This window comes from Notechis scutatus, chromosome 1 (genome assembly GCF_049901735.1).
Source record: "Notechis scutatus isolate UNSWTSFEM ecotype Mainland chromosome 1, rNotScu1.2, whole genome shotgun sequence".
NCBI classification, from domain to species: domain Eukaryota; kingdom Metazoa; phylum Chordata; class Lepidosauria; order Squamata; family Elapidae; genus Notechis; species Notechis scutatus.
The window spans coordinates 3,168,706-3,187,856 of NC_142009.1; the positions used below are offsets into that span (position 1 = coordinate 3,168,706).

Below are 19,151 nucleotides of genomic sequence, written 5' to 3' on the forward strand. Positions count from 1 at the left end.
CCCCCCCCCCCGGGATCCCCTTTGGCGACCTTCTGACCAGCCAAAAACCCACGGGGGGGAAGCCGAGATTTATTTAACGGCCGGGCTACGGACGTCACAGCTGCGGGGGATTCACTTAAGAGCGGCGGGCAGGAAGGCCGTAAAATGGAGCGAAGCCGGCTTATCGACTGTCTCACTCAGCCAGGGGAAATTGGGGCCTCCCTTGCGGTCATAAGTTGAGGACCTGCTTGTAACCCCCCTGGTCCTGGCAACTGATTCACATTTATGACGGTTACACCCACCCGGGATCCCCCTTTGGCGACCCTTCTGACCAGCCGATGGGGAGGCCAGATTCACTTAACAGCCAGGTTACTAACTGAACAGCTGCAAATGATTCTCTTAACGACGATGACAAGAAAGGCCGTAAAAGGAGGCGAAGGCCACGTAAGAGCTGTCTCGCTTAGCAGCAGAACGTTGGGGCTCAATTGTCGTAACTAGAGGAACTTACAGGGTAATCCTCTCAAGCAGGGGGTTGGACTAGAGGACCTCCAAGGTCCCTTCCCTAATGTTATTCTGTTGTTCTGCTATTCCTCATGCAAACCCCCCACAGGCTTGTGTTTGTAACGGGCACCAGCCCTCTTGGGCAACCTGTTTTGTGTTTTCAGTGACACAAAATCCCCCCCGATTGCAGCCACGTGGATGCCAGATGACCTCTGGAAGGTCTCGAATATCAGGGGGGTTTCCGAAAGTGTGTTTGGAAGCAACAACTGGCCAGAAAACGAGACCGAGGGGGGAAGGGATTTGAAACGGGCAAGAGACAGACTGGCTCAGTGGGGCCGTTGTGAAGGAGGACAAGAGAAAGCACCTTTCAGAATACAGAATAGGAGGGCACCTTAAAGGCCTTCCAGTCCACCCCGCTGCCCAAGCAAGAGAGTCTACACCAGTTCAGACAAAAGGGGGTGGGTGGTTATCAACCACTTCTTTAAAAGTTCCAGTGTTGGAGCATTCACAACTTCCCAAGGCAACTTCTGTTCCATGGGTTTGATGGTTCTCCCTGTCAGAAAATTCCTCCTTATTTCCAGGTTGAATCTCTCCTGGTTCAATTTCCATCCATTCTTCCTTCTCTGGCCTTCGGGTGCCTTGGAGAATAGCTTGACCCCCCTTCCTCCTCTCTGGGGCAGCCCCTCAAATACAGGAAGAATGCTATTAACAGAGTTGGAAAGGGACCTTGGAGATCATCTAGTCCAACCCCCTGCCCAAGCAGGGAGACCCTACACCATTTCCGACAGAGGGCAGTCCAGTCTCTTCTTGAAAGCCTCCAGGGATGAAGCTCCCACAACTTCTGAAGGCAACTTCTGTTCCGTGGGTTGATTGTTCTCACTGTCAGAAAGTTTCTCCTTATGAATCCCTCCTGGATCAGTTTCCATCCATTGTTTCTTGTCTGGCCTTCAGGTGCTTTGGAGAATAGCTTGACCCCCTTCCTCCTCCTCTCTGTGGCAGCCCCTCAAATATTGGAAGACTGCTCTCCTGTCTCCCCTGGTCCTTCTCTTCCCTGGACTAGCCAGGCCCAGTTCCTGCAACCATTCATTGTATGTTTTAGCCTCCAGTCCCCTCCTCATCCTGGTTGCTCTTCTCTGTACTTTTTCTAGAGTCTCAACATCTTTTTTATAGTGTGGTGACCAAAACTGGATGCAGGACTCTAGGTGTGGTCTTACTAAGGCTTTATAGAGTGGTATTAGTACCTCCCTTGATCTCAATTGTATCCCTCTGTTAATGCAACTTAGGATTGCATTGGCTTTTTTGGCTGCTGCTGCACAACATTGGCTCCTATTTAGCTGGTTGTCCACTAAGACTCCGAGATCCCCCTCCCAGTTCCTGCTATTGAGCCTGGTTTCACCCAGTCTATAGGTCTCCTTTTGACCAGTTGCCTGCAAGGAGTATAAATCCTTCCTTTCCCCACCTTTCAGTCAGAGTTGAAGAAGCTTCTGGGATGAGAAGTGAAATGTCTCCAAAGAAAACCTGAAAGTCCAGTTGCCTCTTGAAGGAAAAAAAGCACCTTTGGACAGCCAAAGGGCCCTGCTGACTTAACTGACCCTTCACCTGGTCAGCGCTGGTGGCCGCAGGAGAATTACGTGGCATGTTTTGCCTTCCATTTCCGGAAAGCTGGCCCCGTTTGTTCCTGAAAACAGATGGGCAAACATGCCACTGGCAGCTGACCAATGGCCGGAGCGTGTGACCGGGATCGGGTGCCCAACTAAAGGGACAAACACCCTCTTGAGTCTCCAATACCCCCAGGCAACCTGATCTCTCGGGGCTTTCGGATGTTGATCCTGACCGGATCAGCGTCCGTTGTGTTTTTTCTCCTTCACCTCTCCTTGCTCAAGGGGTCCAAAAAAAAGTCTTGCGTAATGTTTCTCCGGTCCCGCCGGCGCCCCGGCAGGGGTCGCCAACCTTTTGGACCTCAGGGACCACCCAACTCGTCATTTTAAATCCCGCGGACCAGAGACCCTGGGAAAATCCCCCCAAAAAAAGTCGCAGGGAAATCCCCCACCCTGTTTTCCTACCGATCGATCGTTCTTTATTTGGGATCGCAGGATACTGTCTCCAGCTCCATTCTCAGGGAAAGAGAGAGAGACTTTGGGCTTCATGCAAGGAAAGCAGCAGGAGCCGCAGAAGTCTTTTTTTCTCTCCCCAAACTTCTGCCAGAAATGAGTCTTTGCTGGCGCAGCCTCTTGGAGCAGGAGGCCTTGCAGGATCCCAAAGACTCGTTTCTGGCGGAGTTTGGGGGAGAGAAAGAAAGACTTTGGCTGCTTTCCTTGCGTGCGCCAAAAGCAGAAGAAGAAAGAAGCGGAAAGAAGCAGCCCGGTGGCCAGGCCAGGCACATGGGGTGGGCGAGTGGGGCAAGTTCCCCCCCACCCCGTCCATCCTTTCCCCCCCTCCGCCCTTTCCCCCCTCCCTTCACTACCTCATGTTGTTCACAGTGCAAGCGACGCAAGCCTTGTGTTCTCGTGGGCCATGTGCGCGGCGCAGCCTTGTGTTCCCGCACAACCTGGATTAATTGCTTTGGGGGGGATATTTCTCTGCGGACCACCAACATTTCCTCACGGACCACCGGTGGTCCCTGGCCCACCGCTTGGCGACCACTGGACTACGGGGAGCCCTCGACGAATGACTGGAATTGAGCCCCAGATTTCTGGCCGATAAGCGAGGCAGCTGTTAAGTGAGTGTTGTCCCCTCCTGCAGTCTTTCTCACCACCGTCGCTAAGCGACTCCCTGCGGTCATTCAGTCGCACAGGTGATTAAGTGAATCGCATTGCTCCTCAGAGGGTCGTAAAACACGATCACCTAGCCCCAGGACACTGCTAGCATCCTAAGTACAGGTAGTCCTCGACTTTATGGCCAAAATGGAGCCCCAAATTTTCTGTTGCTAAGTGAAACGTGTGTGAAGTGAATTTTACAACTTTTTTCCTGCCGTTGTTAAGTGAATCCCTGCAGTTGTTAAGTGAGTCACCTGGTTGCTAAGTGAATTTGGCTTCCCCCCTTGACGATGCGACCGTCATAAATGTGAGTCCATTGCCAAGCGTCCAAATTTTGATCACGTGACCAGGGAGATGCTGTGTTGGGTGTGAAAAACAGCCATCAGTCCCTTTGTTCAGTTCCATTCTAACGTTGAATGGTCGCTGAATGGATTGTCGTAAGTCAAGGACTAGCTGTCTATGCTCGTTGCCAAATGTCCGCATTTTGGATGGTGGGACTGTGTGGCTGCTGCAGGAGTCGCCCGTGGGAATCGTGGTCCTAAGTCATTTGTTGGAGTGCGGTTGTAACTTCAAACACTCCCTAAATAAATGACTCTAAATTGAGGATTATAAACTAAATACATTTCTTTCTCCCTCTCTCTCCCTTTCCCCTTCCCTCCGTCTATCTCCCTCTCCCTCCCTCCATCTCTGTCCCTCTCTGTCCTTCCCTCCCTCTTCTCCCTCTCCTCTCTCTCCCTACTTTTCTCCCCGTCTCCCTCTCCCTTTCCTGTCCCTCCCCCTCCCTCTCTCCCTTCCCCCTTCCCCCTCTATCTCTCCCTCTCTGTCCCTCTCTGTCCCTCCCTCCCTCTCCCTTTCTGTCTCTCTCCCTTTCCCCATCCCTCCCCCTCCTTCTCTCCCTTTCCCCTTTCCCCTTCCCCCTCTATCTCTCCTTCCCTCTCCCTCCCTACATCTCTGTCCCTCTCTCTCCGTCTCTCCCTCCCTTTCTCTTTCCTCCCTCCCTCTCCCCTCCCTCCATCTCTCTCTCCCCCTCTCTCTTCCTACCATTCTCCCTCTCTCCCTCCCTCCCTCTACCTACCCCTCCCTCCCTCCTCTCTCTCTCCCTCTCCCTCTCCCTCCCTCCCCTCCTCTCTCTCCTCTCTCCTCCCTCCCTCCCTCCCTCTCTCCCTCCCTCTCTCTCTCTCCCTCCTCCTCTCTCTCCCTCCCCCTCTCTCCTCCCTCTATCTCCCTCCCTCTCTCTCTCTCCCCTCCTCTCTCTCTCCCTCCCTCTCTCTCCCTCCTTCTCTCTCTCTTCCCTCCCTCTATCTCCCTCCTCCTCTCTCCCTCCCTCCCTCCTTCTCTCTCTCCCTCCTCCTCTCTCTCCCTCCCTCTCTCTCTCTCTCTCCCTCCTCCTCCCTCTCTCTCTCCCTCCCTCCCTCCTCTCTCCTCTCTCCCTCCCTCTCCTCTCCCTCCCTCCCTCCCTCCTCTCTCTCTCCCTCCCTCCTCCTCTCTCTCCCTCCCTCTCCCTCCTCTCTCTCCCTCCCTCCCTCTTCTCTCCTCCCTCCTCCCTCCCTCCCTCCCTCTCCCTCTCTCTCTCTCCCTCCCTCTATCTCCCTCCTTCTCTCTCCCTCCCTCCCTCCTTCTCTCTCCCTCTCTCTCCCTCCCTCTCCTCTCTCTCTCCCTCCTCTCTCTCCCTCCCTCTATCTCCCTCCTCTCTCTCCCTCCCTCCCTCCCTCTCTCTCTCCCTCCCTCTCTCTCTCTCTCTCTCTCTCTCTCTCTCTCTCTCTCTCCTTCTCTCTCTCTCTCTCTCTCCCTCCACAGCAAACAACGCCACAACAAGCTCTGGCGCTCGCACTCCGACAGCGACCTCTCGGACCACCACGAGCCCATCGGCAAGTCGGGCATGGAGGTCAGCAAGAAGGAAATCACCACCTCGGCCGACCGCATCTCCGACAGCAAGTCCTCCGGCAGCCTCGCGGCGATGCCCTCGGGGATGGCTGCCGGCCCCCACGGATCCTTGCTGTGCCACTTGGGCCCCGGCCCTTTGGCGAACCTTGCGGGCAAAGAGAAAGTCATCCAGCTGCAAATTGCGCCCCGGGACTTCGACGCGGAGCAGAGGGAAGACCAGCTGAATTTGAACAACCTCAACGGCTGCCCCTCCGGCTGCTGTCCGGGGGAGCCGGAGCTGCCCCTCGACAACTGCAACCCCTCCGAGGCCTCACCGCTGCAAGGGGGCACCTTGAGAGCGGCCGGGGGGTTCTCGGATTTGGCAGTGGACGATTTGGAGGACGACGCCCTCAAGCCCGGCGACGGGAACGTCCACCTGGTGCCCATGGAAGAGCTGGAGTCCTGCTTGCGAGACACGCCCAGCCCACCCGCCAATCTTTCTCAGCCGGAGGAGGAAGAAGAAGAAGAAGAAGAAGAGGAAGAGGAGGAGGAGGAGGAGGAGGAGGAAGAAGAAGCCACGGCCGGAGACTTCGGCGCAGATCGGATCGACTTCTTCAGCGCTTTGGAGAAGTTTGTGGAGCTCTCGCAGGAGAAGAGGCCACGGGCGTCGTCCAGGGCGGAAGAGCCGGGCAACGGGCGGAACGGGCCGCCCTGGGCCTCCGGCTTGGAGCTGCTGGATACCGCTGAGCAGGCCCAGCGAAGCGCCTCTGCCGGCAGCTCCCCGCAGGTCTCGGAGTCCTCCTCTCTGGAGGAGGAGCAGCTGAAGGTATCTAAGGCGAAGGGGAGGGCGTCGGGGTGACCACCCCCTCCCCGCATCACTCCTGGGACCTTCCAAAGCAGACGACTCCAACCCTGGGTCACTTTTAAGACTTGTGGACTTCAACTCCCAGAATTCCCCAGCCGGCATGGCTGACTGGAGAATTCTGGGAGTGGAAGTCTTAAAAGTTGGGCTGGGGAATTCTGGGAGTTGAAGGCCACAAGTCTTAAAGTTTGCCAAGGGTTGGAGACCCCTGTTTTAAAGGAGGGCGGGGGGAGAACATTAGAAATAGAAACTCTGGGGTCCAGGAAGGCAGCCTTCTCTCTCGTTGCCCCCACCCTGTGGAATATCCTCCCCCTGGAGGGGAGATGGAAACACACACACCCACACACACACACACACACTCCCCTGGAGAGAGATTGCGGAGAGAGAGAGAAAGACGGACAGACAGATAGATGTGTGTGAGTAAGAGAAAGAGATGAGAGATTGAAGAGAGATAGATAGTGGATGGATGGATGGATTGACAGATGAAAGATAGATTGATACATCATAGATATAGACAGACCAGTAGGAGGTAGATAGGTAGGTAGGTAGATAGATAGATAGATAGATAGATAGATAGATAGATAGATAGATAGATAGATAGATAGATGATAGATAGATAGATAGATAGATAGATAGATAGATAGATAGATAGATAGATAGATGGATGGATGGATGGATGGATGGATGTAATAAAAGATAGATAGATAGATAGATAGATAGATAGATAGATAGATAGATAGATAGATAGATAGATAGATAGATAGATAGATAGATGTGGATGGATGGATGGATGGATGGATGTAAGATAGATAGATAGATAGATAGATAGATAGATAGATAGATAGATAGATAGATGATAGATAGATAGATAGATAGATAGATAGATAGATGATAGTTGAGATAGAGAAAGAAAGAAAGAAAGAAAGAAAGAAAGAAAGAAAGAAAGAAAGAAAGAAAGAAAGAAAGAAAGAAAGAAAAAGAAAGATGATAGATTAATAGATAGATGATAGATAGATAGATAAATAGATAAATCGATAAATCGATAGATAGATGATAGATAGATGATAGATAGATATAGACAAATAGATGATAGATAGATAGATAGATAGATAGATAGATAGATAGATAGATAGATGATAGTTGAGATAGAGAGAGAAAGAAAGAAAGAAAAAGAAAGAAAGAAAGAAGAAAGAAAGAAAGAAAGAAAGAAAGAAAGAAAGAAAGAAAGAAAGAAAGAAAGAAAGAAATGATAGATTAATAGATAGATGATAGATAGATAGATAGATAGATAGATAGATAGATAGATAGATAAGGGATAAATCGATAAATATATGATAGATAGATAAATAGATAGATGATAGATAGATAGATAGATAGATAGATAGATAGATAGATAGATAGATAGATAAATAGATGATAGATAGATAGATAGATAGATAGATAGATAGATAGATGATCGATCAATAAAGAAGGAAGGAAGGAAGGAAAGAAAAGAAAGAAAGAAAGAAAGAAAGAAAGAAAGAAAGAAAGAAAGAAAGAAAGAAAGAAAGAAAGAAAGAAAGAAAGAAAGAAAGAAAGAAAGAAAGAAAGAAAGAAAGAAAGAAAGAAAGAAAGAAAGAAAATTATCCCTGACTTCCATCCTTCCCCCATTATGCCAGAGGACCCCAGCACCAACTTCTCCTCTTCCTCCTGCTGGTTGGCATCCTCACAAATTACAACGTCCCCCCCAGAATAAGGGTCCCTTTCCTGACCCACCCCCCTCAGCAGAACTTTTTTGGGGGGGTCGACACAAGGCCTCTTCTCCAGGGTGGGCCAGACAGGCAACCAGGTCCCCCAGTTCCCTTGGCTCCTGGCGCCCTCTGCTGGTCAAGGAGTAGCCACGGATCGAGATGGCCAACTTGCTCCATTGGGGGGGATGCAACCCCATCTCGGAGCCCTCCCACCCTCCCTCCCTCCTTGCTAGACCGCCAAGCCAGGAAGGAAACTGACTCTTGGTCATATTAACTGTACTTTGCCATTGTACATCATATTACCCGACTTAATGACGGCTCACTTAGCGACTGTCCAAATTTCTGATAGAACTACTCGGGGAGATATAGGTAGTCCTCGACTTATGACCACCATTGAGCCCAAAATTTACGCTGCTAAGCGAGACGCTTGTTCCGTGAGTTTTGCCCTATTGTATGATCTCCCTTGCCACCTTTGTTAACGCCAATCCTTGCAGTTGTTAAATGAGCCAGACGGTCATTAAGTGAATCTGGTTTTCCCCATGGGTTTTGCTTGTCGAGAAGGTCGCAAAAGGGGACCCTGTGACCCCTGAGAGACCGCGGCTGTCATAAACATGAGTCAGTCGTTGAGCATTCGAATATAAATTTACGTGACCGTTGAGGAATGGCTACAATGGTCGTAAGTCTAAAAAACGGTCCTTAAGTCCCTTTTTTCAGTGCCATTATAACTTTGAATGGTTGCTAAGTGAACCACTGTAAGTCCAGGACTACCTGTACTTATGACCCAGATTTGAAGTTCCAACAGTGTCACTTCCCCTCCCCTGTTCCGACCCAAGCCTGGTTCCAAGGTATCAGCACAACCTTTGACTGTTTCATTTACGAATCCCGTTTCTTCAGAGAAAAAAAGGTTGCTTCCAACTAATTAGATCCAATAAGCCTGGCCAAGTTTTTGCAAGGCTGCCAAGAACACCAGATAAAGTTCCTAAACAATAAATCAAAGTGTCTCCAAACACCAACCAAGATACTCCGAACGTCCACAAGGCTCGAGTGCAAAAACGTCTTTGCTTCCTGCAAAGAACTCCGGTTTCTCAGCTGTCTTTTATCTCTTGAGGGAGGGGCCATCACCTCGCAGCCTTAATCCCGAGTCGCCCGTGCTGCTGCAGCTGCTCTTCCCTTCGAGCAGCCCTGTGTGCATGCACCCTGGGCACAGGCTCCTCGGGGGCCTCTTCCTCGCTGCTGCCAGCCTCCACAACCTCCGAAGGCAGCCTTCCGCTCCCTGATGGTCCTGGCCCCATCCCTGCATCACACGCGGGCTCCTCATCTCGGTCCTCGCTCTCCGAGACCTCAGCCATCCGCACCTGCTGCCGGCGAACCACAACAACCCCTCATGGTTATATCACTTCTTTTTTTAAAAAAATGAAAGTTTTTGATCCTTATTTTTTACCCATCTCTCCACGCGAGCAGCGTGATTCCAGATTACAACACTTATACATTGTCATAATTACATTTTCAACTTTCGTATTTAATATCACATCAAATCCTTATCCATTCCACTAATCTTTAAAGAATTGTTTGTTTCCTATTTCAGTTCATTAATTCGATATCAAGATCATATCATCCTCACATATATTTTCAATTCGTTATCCCCTATTATTTCCATTTTCAGCTTACCACCTATTTTACGTTATAAATTATTATCTTCATTAATTTTCTCAAGACCGATATGTAATAAACCGTCAAAAAAGAGTAAAGTAAAACTAATATATTTAGGATCCGCATAGTATATCCCCCAATCTACAATATATCTATTTATTCCAGAGATGTTCATATAACCATTTCATATTTTTTTCTTTATTTCCACTTAGCCAAACTTTACCTATATCATTTTAATAAATTCCCATTCTCCTACTTTTAATAATAAAATACTCTCATGATAGAGACTTTACATTCCATTATAATCCCTTCGAATTTATCATGTTTTCTATTTTCTCATATCCTTTATATAATCCATTACATTTTCTACTTCACGTATACACCAAGAAAAGAAAGAAAAACAGAAAATTAAGTTTCCCTTTTTGCTTCCATTTACATCACTTCGCCCATTGGGGTGCTCGGTTAACCGGCCCCAATAGTAATTCAAATTGCCCAACATTTGCAGGGTCCCCCGGAGGAAAGGCAAAGGAGAGGGCGGCCAATTTATTACTGACCCCCCCCCCCCCCCCCCCCCCCCCCCCCCCCCCCCCCCCCCGCAGCCCAGCCCGGTGCCCAACATTTGCAGGGTCCTGAAACGGTGATGAGGCCAAATGTTTATTATGATTTTGCAGGAAAAGCGACATTTATTTCCCGCTTTTGACAAAACTGCAATGTTTCCTTAACAACCATCAGAATAAAAGCCAGCCTGATCCTAACTGTGGAGACTGGTCATACGTAGAAAGTCCATTGTAGGTTTGAAAAGTCAAATTTTTGAACCACAGTGAACTCCTCGAGTTATGGCCACAATTGTTCAGTTAGTATAACGTGGTTGTTAAGTGAATTCATTAACTTTGCTCATCAGAGGATCATAAAACGCGATCACATAACCCCGGCACAACACCACCATCATAAACACAGGTAGTCCTCGACTTACGACCACAATGGAGCCCACAATTTCTGTTGCTAAGTGAAACATAGTGTGAATTTTACAACTTTTTTTGGCCACCATTGTTAAGTGAATCACTGCAATTGTTAAGTTAGTCACCTGGTTGTTAAGTGAACCCATCTTCCCCACTGATGTAGTTTGTCGGAAGGTCACAAAAGGGGACGGCGTAACCCCGGAGCAACACAACCGTCATAAATATGAGTCATAAAATTTTCAAGCATCTGAATCATAAAATTTTCAAGCATCTGAATTTTGATTCAGGTGACCCTGGGTGGGTGGGGGCTGAATTGTCGTAAGTGTGGGAAAATGGTCGTAAGTCCCTTTTTTCAGTGCCATTGTAGCTTTGAGTGGTCACTAAACAAATGGTCGTAAGACAAGGACTACTGGTATGTAATTTGGCTGTCAACTAAAAAATACTTCTTTGATCTTTTTAGTTGCCAGCAGAAAGGGAGTGAGGGATGCAGTGCATTCCTTAAATGCTTCAGATAATTGCTAGGCAGCCGAAGCTGTTGGTGCACAAGATTACTACTGGAGAGCATGATTGATGACTCTTGGCTATTGATGTGTCCCATTGGAGAATATACATCCAGGGGGTGGGGGGAAGACCAGGGTCAAAGGGGAAATGAATGATGGGTCTTAGAGTCGGCTGCACTCAGGTAACGCTGATATGGTCACTCCTAATAAGTCAATTTTTTTTAACTCTGAGAGATTATTCGAATGAGGGTGGATTTATCGGAGCCCTGACAGTGGCCTGATTTGACGTGGAAACATTTTTCAGATCATTAATTAATCTTCCCATTTCTTCCTCTTTTTTTTTTTTTTTTTCAGCTCTCGGAACCGGAGCCTCCCGTGGGCCTTATCCGCTCCCATTCCCCCATTGTCTCAGTCAAAGAGATCATCACGGAGATCGAGTCCATCCATCAGGGGGGATCCCAGGGACCAGCCAAAGCAGAGACCACCAACAATCCACTCCCAACGCCCAAGAAGACCCCCCTCCACGAGACTCCAGCCGAGGCAACCTGCCCTTGGGACAACAAGCACGGAAAGGCTGAGGAGGCAGCAGATGTGGCTGGACCAATCCCGAAAGAAGCTGCTCGAGAGCCGTTAAAACCAGAAGCCGAAGGGTCTTCGCTGCCCCCAGTGCCTGCCTCTAAGCCAGACACGGAAGGAAGGGGCTCAGCCGAAGACCCCGCAGAAATCCGAGTCCTCCCTGGGCCCAAATGGTGTCCCGGTTCTGTCCGACGGGCCACTCTGGAGTTTGAAGAGCGTCTACGGCAGGAGCAACAAGATTTGCAGCACACTTCCCCGGTCGTCTTTTTCCCTGTCCGGAAGAATTCCCGGAACGAGTCCGATCCGGGTGCAAGGGGTAGGAATGACGATCCGATCCACGAGCCAACCCAGCTCTCGAAAAGTAAGGAGATCTCAAAAACGGGCAGCAACAGCAGCTCTGAGACGGGAACCGTCTCCGAACCGCGGACTGTCTCCGATCCGCCGTCATCCAGTACCTTCCCGTCCACCGGAAGTCCCTGCGGAGGTGCCAGGCGTGGCTCGCGAACACCGGATGGTGCTTTGGATGGAGGGTGATGAGGGACCTCCTCTGCTCAGCCCTCTCCCCAAGAGAATCGAGATCATTGAATACACGCCTGCCTTGCCTGGCATGGAGGGGGAGAAGAAGGCTGTCACCACCCGGAACCCGGAGAAAACCTTGGATGAAAACTGCAACACCGCTTTCTGCTCGGAGACTCCTGGATGCAGCCCGGTTTTGTCCAGGACACCAATACAGGCAGGCGATCCCTTCAGCGGAGCCCTCTTCTCTTGGGGAAGCCCGAAAGAGATGGACAAGGATGAGGGGGAAACGGGGGTACCATCCAACCCTGAAGTCCCCTCTTCTTTGGCCAACCAGGCGAGACGCTCCCCTCCACCCTGTTCACATCGCCAGCACCGTCTCGGCCTGGACGGGGTCACTCAGGACAGCACAAGCACCGATCCTGAACCGGCTCCCTCGGGGGGCTACGCTGGAAACGGGCACTTCTCCCTGGAGGAGAGGGGAAGGGGCTTCCTGCCCTGGACATACTGGACCCCCGATCTGGAACAAAATCCTCAGGACGTCCCTTCATCCCGTCCTCTTCGCTGCTCTCTCCCTCGCCGTTCCAGCTGCGACGGCTGCGCCAAAGACAACGGCCAGGGGACAGGCCTGGTCAAGCAGCTGGCAAAAGAACTGGAATCCCGTCTGCGGCAAGCCGGACTCACCGCGCCCTCGCAAATGAAACGCTCGGCGTCTTTGGCCAAACTGGACTGTCTGGGCTCACTGAAGGACAACTTGCCCCGCGGATGCTGCTGCCTTCCCACCGTCGCCAGAACCGTCTCGCCGGAATCGCTCCAGATCTCCATGCCGGATCCGGCCATCTCCTCCCTGACCCCCCTGTCTCCTGAACCCACTAGGCATTTGGTGGCACCGGTCAAGCTGTGGGAATGCCTGGCCCTGAGCCGGCCGGTAGAACGGCCCCTGGCTCAGTTTGCCCAAGACTTCACCCCGACCTGCGGGCCCACGGAAGGAACGTGGACTTGGGCCCACGGCCCGAGGCAGCCGGCCGCCCTCACTCGAAATCCCCCCACCAGAACTCGGCTGCCCAGGAGGTTAAAAAAATCCAACGAGCGGAAACGAACCACCAACCCCGTCTATAATACGATGTGATCCCTGCCTCCATTTCCCCTCCCTTCTCTTCCCCCTTCTCCTCCTCCTCCTCCTCCTCCCCCCTTCAAATTTTTCACAATCCCTCGCAGATGTAATATATACCAAAACATGCACTTTATTAGTTAGGTTGTTGTTGTTTTTATATATATATATATATATCTATCTATGTTCTTTTATTTGTACGGTTCCTCCGGTTTTTGCATGTACATTTTCGAGGCGGCTGAAATTCAAGTTTAACAAAAAAAAAAAAAAAAAAAACAAAACCAACCTCCATCCGCTGAGTGACTGCGAGACGACCGCGTGGCGTTTCTTTTTTTTTTGTCTGTGTTGTTTTATTTCGTTCTTTGTTCTTCATTTGGTGGCTTTTCTTTTTCTATGAAAAGATTTTACCTCTATTTTTTTTTTCCAGCGTTGTCTTAAAAGAACACCCTTTCTTTGCAAAACAAGAGGCCGTTGGTTTTAGTTTTTCGCCATCAGAGTCAGGCCGTTGTTAGGGTTGGGGGTGCAAAACCCTACAACCTGCTAATCGGGGTGGGGGTGAGGCTCACAATGAAGCCCCCCCAAGTTTCACCTCTGGGTTGAACCCCTGGATCCGACGCTCTGTGAAGTTTATCCTTCTCTCTGCTCTCGCCCCTCAGACGTAGAAGCCACAATATTGTCGCGCGCACCTCAGGACAATATTGTGCATGCAATGCCACTGAATTGCCCACCCTGTGTAGACACCCCCAAAAGGGCCGTACTGATGCATTTGAGTAGGGGCTGTGCAAACCCCCACAGGGGTGGTGGTTTGGAGAGGTCAACCATCCGAGCCTTGTCCCCAATTTTCTCCCCTCCTCCTCCACCCAGCCACCCAGCCTTGATACCCCTCCTCTTTGAAACATCTGCCCATCTTTGCGGCTGGCAGGGAAGCGCCTCTCCCCTGTGTGGCCACCCACCCAAGGTCTTTACAATACAGTGGGCGTTCAGGACCTTTGACCCCACCGTCTTAGGACAGGGAACGCAGCGCATGTCCGTGTGCGAGTATTATTCAAGAACACCTCTCTTAAACTCCAGGGTTGGGCCGCTGCCGGTTTGCACCGGTTCGAGCGAACCGGTACGAACCACGATCAGTTGGCCCCCTTCCCTATCCTGTCTTACATTTTTCCTTCTTGTGCAGCTTGGCTGATTTGCGCGGCAAATTGGATTACCGCGCCTCAGCTGTTCTACTCACCGGGGAAGGCTAGTAGGTGAGTTGGAGAGGTTTCAAATTTGCTGTGTATTGAATACTCCGGGGGTTAAAACTGGTTGCAGCCCATCACTGCTTAACCCCCTGACTGGAAACATCCCCTTTATGAGCGGCAAAAAAAGGGGGATTAAAAATTGGCATTTTTTAAAAAAAAATTATTATTTTTTTCCGGAAACGGGTGTTCTTTTAAGGCAGGTGTTGAAAAAAAAGGGAGCCGACTTTCCGGTTACTTGAATAAAAACAGTGGGCCTTCTCAAAAACTCGCTGGCCATGCCTATTTTCCTTTCTCTCCACTGTGCAAAGCTCTTACGGGGGAGAGCAAGGAGCGACCCCCTCCCTCCCCAACTCCCGGTCAAGCTACTTCAATAAAAGAGTCCAGAAATGAATGAATTAGGGTAAGGGGTCCATCCACCCCTCTCGTCTTGTTCCTCTTCTCCCAGCTTCGTGTCACCAAAACTGGTGGGGATAAGGGGAGAAGAGAGAGAAAAAAATATTGTGTGTGTTTGCGTGTTTGTGGTTTCTGTACATAATAGGACTTGTTATAAACATACCCCTGGGGGGAGAAGATTTTGTCCTGCCTCCCCTCCCCCATTTGCTCTGACATCTCTTCTGTAAACTGGAAAACCCGTGTTGTCCCCCACCCCAATTTAACCAAATTGTCTCCCGTTATTTGCACAACCCTTTGGCATTTGGACAAAACTGTGTTTTAACTTCCCTTCTCTCTCGGATCGTTGCTGACTGCTTTGGCTATTTTTTTTTTTTTTTGTTTGTTTTACAAAAAGAAAAGATATTTGAAAAGTAGGGGTTGTTGGTTTTGTTTTGCCAACTGGTGCCAAAACGCATGCGAGGTGTGTCTTTTATTTTTTATTTTTTAATGTCCTTTTTTTTCTTTCGCCTTTTCATTGACCCCCTTGCGTTATCTGTTCTCGTGTCAGTTCCTTCCAAAGAGCCTCGCCGTCCCTGGGGTTCTTCGTGGACAGGTGGGGGGTATGATGTGGTCCCTTCCTTTCCTTTTCCTTTTTATTTCCCCCCCCCTTTCTTCTTTTTTTTTCTGGAAATCAGGGTTTTCTAACGTGTGTGTCAGTAACATTTCCAGTGGCGCGGAGTGTATTAATGCACTGAAATACTCCTCCTTCTTAAGCGCCGCCCGAAGTGAAAAATAAAATAAAAGCTGGATTTTTACAAACTTGGGCGAGGAGAGTCGGTCGGTCTCTTATCCTTTCATTTGAAAATGTATCATTTTCTTTCTTAGAAGGGCAAGATTCCAGAAGATCTGTATTTTCTGCCTCGTGCATTTTTGTATTCTCTTCCTGGGCTCTGCCAATCTTTGGACCAGCTCAGGACCAAAAAAAACCGGAGGCCCAGAAAGAGATTAGAGGGAGCATCTGGGGGAATTGCACCCCAAAACTGTCTGGGAAAAGGGGCGCCCAGCTCTTCGTCTCTTGGGGCTTATGATAGGTTTAAGCAGGGCACTTGAAATGCTCCGTCGACTTCCCAGCTCAGGAGAGCACCCCTAGGTTGGAGGGTTTCGGGGTCCATGGCCCCTTCTCATCAAGCTCTCGGACTCCTGAGTCTTAACTTGAATAATGTGCAGATCGTTGTAGCTCAGTTTGGCCAGGTAGAGATTTTTTTGGTGGGGGGGGGTGTAGAAGGGATGCCCAGAGTTAGTTTTGGAGGAAGTACCCCCTTTCCCCGCCCCCAAATCCCAGCTAGTTGCCTATACACCATTGTGAGGAGGGGGCTTCTCTGTGGCTGCAAAGGGACAACTCGCTGTGGCCTTCTCGCCACGGACAACCTGGCAGGACCGTCTCGCCGCGACCAACTCGCCATGAGACAATTCCACAGGGGGATTAACACGATACACGCTCCCTGCCACGCTTTCGTCAACATTACATCGACAAAAATAATGCCGGAGAAATAGGGGGCGGATAACACGCCTCGCGTTGAGTTAATCCCCCCCGTGGAATTTGTCTCGTGGCAAGTTGGCCGCAGCGAATCGTCCTAGACCTTTGAGCGGTTACCTCCAGCCCAGCTGACCACTGGGGTGGAGGGCTTTAAATGCAAAAAAAAAAAAAAAACCAGCACCATCCATCGTCCCTCATTGCTCTTGGGTTGGTCAAAAAATATCCAGCGTTGCCTGGAGAAATTTCCCTTCCTTGGAGCGGAGACGAATTCTGGAATTCTTCTCCGGTCGAGAAATTCCTCTCCGATCGGTTTGTTGTGCTGGAGACTTTTCCGGACTGCTTTAAGAATGAGTACTTGATTTTTTCTGCGTCCTTCTTCAAGAAGGAAGGCATTGACTGGATCTCGAGGAGCAGGTGGGGGAGGTCTCCCCATCAGATCCAACCAGCTCCCCATTTTTTTTTCTCGCACCGATGCCAAACGAGGGAGCCCCCTCCTCATGTCTGAATCTCTCCCTGTCAAAGATTTTGGGGGGTTATTATTTTATGTTCTTCTTCCCTGCAGGCAGTGCATTTAAAAATCGCACCACGCAGGGGGGGGTATTTCGGTGTATTTTACCCAAGAATGAGAATTGGGTAGGTCTATCCCTGGGGAGGGGGAAGAGGGCAGCGGGACCCCCAAACAATTCCCCTCCATTTCTTAAAATCATCAGGGTCTCTTCTGAAAGCAAAACGTGTGCCTTGTAGCTCATTGGAGGAGGGGGTGTTTCTCTTTGGGGCAGGGGACCACCCTCCTTCCTCTCTGTTCTCTTTCAGTTGCACACACACACACACCCAGACTCTGCTAGTTCCCAGGCATCCAAAGTCTGCAGTCTTGGGGAGACAGCCCCCCCCCCCCTCCAATTCCCTTCCCCCCTCCCCCACACACAATCAAAAACCAAGAAGTCTGGAAAAGTTTTGCGCGTTTGGTAAGCTCTGTTACTGGCTCGCTTGGCAGCTTTCGTTACGTCGATCGATGAAAAAGTCATGCTGATCGGAAGCATGGTTGGTTGTGTTTTTTTTCTTTGGGGGGGGGGGTGGCTTTTTTGTTTCTTCTGGGCTTCTGTCCTGGCTCCTCTCTTTGCATTCAGAAGGTATGCAGATTTGGGGAGGGGGAAAAAAAATCCCCTCTCTCCAGCGGTCCCCATTTCCTTGTTTACCGCCACCCCCCGAAACCTCAATTTTTCGTTGTACTGTCAGTCTTGTAGAGCAAGGGGCCTTCAAACTTGGCGACGCTTGAAGACTTGTGGACTCCAACTCCCAGAATTCCTGAGCTAATGTGCCTGGAGGAGGAATTCTGGGCGTTGAAGTTCACAAGTCTTAAAAGCGGACGAGTTTGAAGACCCCTGTTGTAGTTCTTGCACAAGAGAGCTCGGGATTGGGGGAGGGGGGGGCAGAATGGATGCTTACGGGACCCTGGCAGTCAAGTGAGCGCCATCTGTACCAGGGTTGGGATTCAACCGGCGTAACAACCGGTTCGTTGAGCACACAGTGCATTTGAAAACAGCTCCAAAACTTAGCTTCTACTGCAGAGTAAAAACAGCCGCGCCTATCAGCCGGGCTTCAAACAAAGGGAATATAGGACAGGCAACCAGTTCGCTCGAACCGCTTCGAACCGGCTGAATCCCATCTCTGATCTGTCCTGAAAGCGCGAACCGGATGAGTTGGAGCAGCGTTTCTCAACCTTGGTCCCTTTAAGAGGCGTGGACTTCAACTCCCAGAATTCCCCTGGCTTGGGGGGAATTCTGGGAGTTGAAATCCACACCCCTTAAAGGGACTTCGGTTGAGAAAGGCTGAGAGTCTACACTTCACTTTGAGACATTTGTGCTGCGTTGCCAGCTGGGTCGCCGCAGCCCCGTTGTGTGTCGCCCTCCCGCTCAACAACAGCTGAGCCTTCTCAGCCTTTCCACACCACCCGAGGGTGAGCGGGGGCTTTGCCGCTCCCCCCCCACAAAAAAACAACCAGGTGTCTGAAATTGTAACCCCGGGTCCATCTTCTTCTTGATTCTCAACGGCCACTCCGACCCCTATCCAGACCAAAAATGACCCCCTTCCCAACGGGCAGGAAAGGAAATGTTCCACCTCACTCCCGCTGTGCTTCCTTTCCCCCGCCCACCACCACCGATGTTTTGGGGGGTGGTGGGTGGGGAGGGGTCTTTCTCATCCGGGTGGTTTGTGCGTGGCGCATCTCATCCAGGGAGAAATTAATTTTGCAAAGGCTCCCCGGCACGGCTCGGCTGCACAGTGCCAATTGGCAAGGAGGGGGCCATCCGTCTTTTGGAATTGGGTGGGTGGGTGGGCAAGCTGTGGTCCCTGGCGGGGAGGGGGTCTTCTCTGAGTAGGGATTTGCAGGATGCATCCTGGCCACATATAAAATGGGGGGTGTTTCTCCGTCTAATCACGTGGCACAGGGTGGGGTACTGGGAAAGGGAGGGGAACCACGTTCATCCCCCACTTTTTCCTTTTTTTCCTTTCCATCCTGCCTTCCGCCCACCCGGCCATCCATGGGGGTCCCTGTCTCTCCCAGGGGGCTTCTAAGGTAGACTGCCTGGACACAAGGAGGCTGAGCTGTTTTTAAATGTGAACTCCCACCCCTGGACCAAGGGGCTGACTCGATGTTCTTGTTACTGAATAAATTTTTATTTTGAGAAATCGAAGGCTCTTGTCGTCCGTGGGGCAGGGATCGGGGCAGAGAAGGGGGAGGGGCGACTTGGAGGTCTCCAAAACCTTCCCGGCTTTCCTTACAGCTAGTCCTCGACTTAACAACCGTTCGCTTAGTGACCGAAGTCACCACGGCACTGAAAAAAAAGTGCCTTGGGACCACTTCTCACACTTACGACTTGTAGCATCCCCACACGGTCCCGTGATTGCAATTCAGACAGGGAGAGCCATACAACGCATGGAACAGAAGTTGCCCTCGGAAGTTGTGGGAGCTTCATCGCTTGAGACTTGAAAGTCTGGACTC

General features: G+C 50.6%; 1 protein-coding gene across 1 annotated transcript in view; it reads left to right on the plus strand.

The window, feature by feature from the left end:
- Positions 1–18,838, plus strand: part of SSH2 (slingshot protein phosphatase 2) — an 89,373-nt gene extending 70,535 nt beyond the window's left edge. The window contains 3 exon segments of the mRNA XM_087955741.1: positions 5,034–5,925; positions 11,155–11,826; positions 11,828–18,838. Coding sequence (XP_087811867.1) covers positions 5,034–5,925; positions 11,155–11,826; positions 11,828–13,021 — 2,758 coding nt within the window. The 3' untranslated portion in view covers positions 13,022–18,838.
- The last annotated feature ends 313 nt before the right edge of the window (positions 18,839–19,151 follow it).